At 53.4% G+C, this 4,509-nt stretch overlaps 1 protein-coding gene across 1 annotated transcript in view; it reads left to right on the top strand.

Annotated features, from left to right (window-relative positions):
• The window catches only part of LOC109924386 (E3 ubiquitin-protein ligase BRE1B-like), a 7,619-nt gene extending 3,143 nt beyond the window's left edge, over positions 1-4,476 (top strand). The window contains exons 2-5 of the mRNA XM_048593640.1: positions 2,179-2,304; positions 2,440-2,580; positions 3,043-3,144; positions 4,075-4,476. Of these exons, the coding sequence (XP_048449597.1) occupies positions 2,179-2,304; positions 2,440-2,580; positions 3,043-3,144; positions 4,075-4,251 (546 nt within the window). The 3' untranslated portion in view covers positions 4,252-4,476. The remainder of the gene's footprint in view (positions 1-2,178; positions 2,305-2,439; positions 2,581-3,042; positions 3,145-4,074) is intronic.
• The last annotated feature ends 33 nt before the right edge of the window (positions 4,477-4,509 follow it).

Here is a 4,509-nt window from a genome sequence, read left to right as displayed (position 1 = left end):
CACCAGCTTCCTCGCACGAAGCCGTGCTGCCTGTTACTAATAATTCCCTTTTTTTTCTCCCCCCGAATGTGCGTGAATTTTATCCCTGAGGATGTTCTCCAGTAATTTCCCCAGCGCCGACGTAAGTGGTTATGCCTGTTCCCCTTCTTAAAGGTACAACGCTGGTCATCTGGGACCTCTCCCATGACCAAACGAGACAGGAAGGTTTTGTACAAGCCCCCAGCAATTTCCTCCCCAAGCATTCGGGGATAGATTCCATCACGTCCTGGGGCGAGTCTACCTTAGTGCTTTTCAAAATACCCAATGCCTTTTTGTTTATGTCGACACGCTGTAGAACATCAACATAGCCCTCCTGCGACTCACCATCCACTGTGTCCTCCTGCTCAGTGAATACTCCTGCACAGTATCCATTAGGGACCTCGCCCATTGCCTCCAGCTCCACGCGCGTATTCCCTCCTTTGTCCCTGAGTGAACTCGCAGTTTCCCTAGCTACCCTGTTGCTCCTTGGATGCGTATAAAATGCCTTGGGATTTTCCTTAATCCTGTTTGCCAGTGGCCCCTCTTAGTCGCCCCTGTTTCCCTGTTGGAGTTCTCTCTCCTGCTTTTTGGGTAGATTTTGAGGGCTCCGTCTCGCTTCTGTTTTTCCGAAACCTCACAGAAGCCTCCTTTTCCGTTTCGACCGAGCTGACAATCTCTCCTAACATCCAAGATTGCTGCACGTTGCCACACTCATCCTTCGTTTTCACAGGGACGTGCTGGTCCTGAACTCCACTGAGTCACTTTTTGTCATCTGTAGAAATGATTTGGATGTGAATATAGGAGCAATGGTCAGTAAGTCTGCAGAAGACACCGACTTGATGGTGTAGCGGACAGCGAAGGAGGTTATCTCATAGTATAAACGGGTCTTGATCAGATGGGCCGGAGAGTGGCAGATGGAGTATAATTTAGATAAATGTGAGGTGCTACATTTTGGGAAAGGCAAATCAAGGCAGGACCTTTTAAACTTTATGGTAAGGTGCTGGGGAGTGTTACTGAACAGAGAGACCTTGGGGGGTGCAGGGACATAGTTCCTTGAAAGTGGGGTCACAGGTAGACAGGGCGGTGAAGAAGGTATTTGGTAGACTTGCCTTTATTGGTCAGTGCATTGAGTGTAGGAGTTGGGAGGGTCATGTTGCAGCTGTACAGGTGAGGCCACTTTTGGAATACTGCATTCACTAATGGTCTCCCTGTATAGGGACAATGTTGTGAAACTTGAAAGGGCTCAGAAAGGATTTACAAGGATGTTGCCAGGATTGGAGGGTTTGAGCTACAGGGAGAGGCTGAATAGGCTGGGGCTATTTTCCCTGGAGCGTCAGAGGCTGAGGGGTGACCTTATAGAAGTTTATAAAGTCATGAGGGGCATGGATAGGGGGGAATAGCCTTTTCCCCAGGGTAGGGGGTCCAAAACTAGAGTGGCATAGGTTTAAGGTGAGAGGGGAAATATATAAAAAGGGCAACTTTTTCACACAGAGGGTGGTGCATGTATGGAACGAGCTGCCAGAGGAAGTGGTGGAGGCTGGTACAGTTACAGCATTTAAAAGGCATCTGGATGGGGACGTGGATAGGGAGGGTTTATGGGCCAAATGCTGGCAAACAGGACTGGGTTAATTTAGGATATCTGGGTCAGCACAGACGTGTTGGACCAAAGGGCCTGTTTAGGTGCTGTACGGCTCTAAAACTCCCTGACTGTAAACAGAGAGTGTGGACCCTGAAGAATTGTCTGCCACAGAGAGCAGGCGAGACCCAAACGTTGACTGTTTTGGAGAAAGGGGGTTAGATATGGTTCTTGGGGACTGAAGGGATGCAGCAGGAGCGAACTGCAGGGGGTTCTGTCACACCGGGAGCGCCCTGGATGTCGCCGTCAAAGAAGCAGGCTTCCAACTGCAGCGTGACTTGCACAGGATTGAAATTCCGCTGGCTGCGTCGGTGGGATTTCAACTCCAAACCCCGAACCCTCCCCTGGTCCCCAGGCACGTGGCCAGGCCGCTGGGGGGACGAGGATGGTGAGGGTCTCAGTAGGCCACACCGCCTGCCCTCGAGAGCGAGAGATGTCCCTGTTCCTTTAGAACCTCGGGGAGTCGGGATATGCCCACGGGACTAACAGGCTGTTTGTTCTGCCCTGCCCTGGCCCTGCGATAGGTAGATGCCCAGCTACTGGTGGTGCAAAAGCTGGAGGAGAAGGAACGCGTGCTCCAGAGCAGCCTGGCCATGGTGGAGAAGGAGTTGACGCTGAGAAGCCAGGCACTGGAACTCAACAAAAGGAAGGTAACGGATCGACTGTTCTTTTAGAGCGGCGGTTCACGGTGCGTTAGAATACACTGTCCTATCCCCCTCCCTTGTTGCCAGCCCCCTGTGTAATTGCGATGAGTCTGGCCCTCAGTAACAGTGCTTTCTCCTCAGGCAGTGGAAGCTGCCCAGCTCGCTGAGGATTTGAAGGTGCAGCTCGAACACACCCAGGCTAAACTGAAGGAGATTCAATCAGCCATGTCTGACAACTGCTTCGCCAAAGAAAAGGAATCCTTCAACCTCAAACGCGCACAAGTAAGTGATGGCCTTCCACAGCCAGACCATAATATCACCGCCACCCCACCATCCCCAGATAATAACCCAACCAACCAGCTTTAACTCGATTCCAGTCTGTAACTCCCTCCCCGGGGGGTATCTGTTATTCTGTATATAACCCACCCCGAACCCCTCGATCAGATTCCAGTCTGTAACTCCCTCCCCGGGGGGGTATCTGTTATTCTGTATATAACCCACCCCGAACCCCTCGATCAGATTCCAGTCTGTAACTCCCTCCCCGGGGGGTATCTGTTATTCTGTATATAAACCCACCCCGAACCCCCTCGATCAGATTCCAGTCTGTAACTCCCTCCCGGGGTATCTGTTATTCTGTATATAAACCACCCCGAACCACCTCGATCAGATTCCAGTCTGTAACTCCCTCTGCTCTATCTGTAAACGGTACACTCTTTTTCTCTCTCTCTCTCTCCGTTGACACAGGAGGATCTGTCGAGGCTCCGACGGAAACTGGAGAAACAGAAGAAAGTTGAGGTCTTCTCTGATGCCGATGAGATCCTGATGGAGGAGATTAAGGAGTACAAGGTGAGCGTGGGGAGGCGAGGGGACGGGGTGCGAGGGCCGTAGAGCGAAGCGAGAGAGAGAGCGCCACGGGACTGTCTGCCACTGCCCCACCAGAGGGAACCTTAGCCCCTGGGGTCACCCCGGGGGTCCCTGTGGGGAGACACAGGAATCGTGGGCTTTAGGGTTGAGGAGGATGGTTCCTGGATATAACCCACCACCCCCCACCCCTACCCGTCACCCCCACGTCCACGTACAGAGTTACTCTCAAATTAATGGGGATGCTCGGGTAGGATGTGTGTCCAGACACAACGGTGGGAGGCCGGGATTGAGGTCTAAGGTGTTTGGTACGCTTGCCTTTATTGGTCAGCGCGTTGAGCGTAGGGAGTTGGGAGGGTCATGTTGCAGCTGTGTTGGCGAGGCCACTTTGGGAATACTGCATTCGATCCCGGTCTCCCTGCTACAGGAAGGATGTTGGGAAAGGGGTTCGGAAAAGGGATGTCGGAGGGTTTGACCTACAGGGAGAGGCTGGGGGGCTGTTTTCCCCGGAGCGTTGGAGGCTGAGGGGGTGACTTTATAGAGGTTTATAAAATCATGAGGAGCATGGAAATAGCTTTTCCACCCCAGGGGAGGGTGGGGGTCTGAAACTAGAGGGGCATAGGTTTAAGATGAGAGGGGGAAAGGGACCTGAGGGGCAACTTTTTCACACAGGGTGGTGCGTGTGTGGAACGAGCTGCCAGAGGAAGTGGGTGGGGGCTGGTACAGTTACAGCATTTAAAAGGCATCTGGATGGGGACGTGGAGAGGAAGGGTTGAGAGGGATATGGGCCAAATGCTGGCAAATGGGACTAATTTAGGATATGTGGGGTCAGCACGGATGGGTTGTGCCGAAGGATCTGTTTCTGTGTGGTGTGAGTCTATGACTGACCCTCTGTCTCCCGCACCCCCCACCAAGGCCAAGCTGACATGCCCGTGCTGTAACACCCGGAAGAAGGATGCTGTGCTGACCAAGTGTTTCCACGTTTTCTGCTTCGAGTGTGTGAAAACCCGCTACGACACGCGGCAGCGAAAATGCCCCAAGTGTAACGCTGCCTTCGGAGCCAATGACTTCCACCGCATCTACATCAGCTGAGGAGGAGGAGGTGGACAACGGGAACTGCGGGAGGGGGAGGGAGCTGGAGGACGGTTTCTGGTGAGACGCTGTACCTTGTGCGCCAGTGAGAGTTCACATTCCACATCCCTGCCCCCTCCCCATGCCCCCACGCGCTCACCCTATCACACTCTGTCCCTCCTCCTCTCCATCACCCCCTCACTCTCTCTTCCCCTCTCCTCACCCCCTCACTCTCTCTTCCCCTCTCCTCACCCCCTCTCTCTCTCTCCCCCTCTCCTC

This window comes from Rhincodon typus, unplaced genomic scaffold (genome assembly GCF_021869965.1).
Source record: "Rhincodon typus isolate 14 unplaced genomic scaffold, sRhiTyp1.1 hic_rhity00003363, whole genome shotgun sequence".
Taxonomy (NCBI): Eukaryota; Metazoa; Chordata; class Chondrichthyes; order Orectolobiformes; family Rhincodontidae; genus Rhincodon; species Rhincodon typus.
Note: the sequence above shows the minus strand (reverse complement) of the source record. Positions and strands in the feature narration are given on the sequence as shown.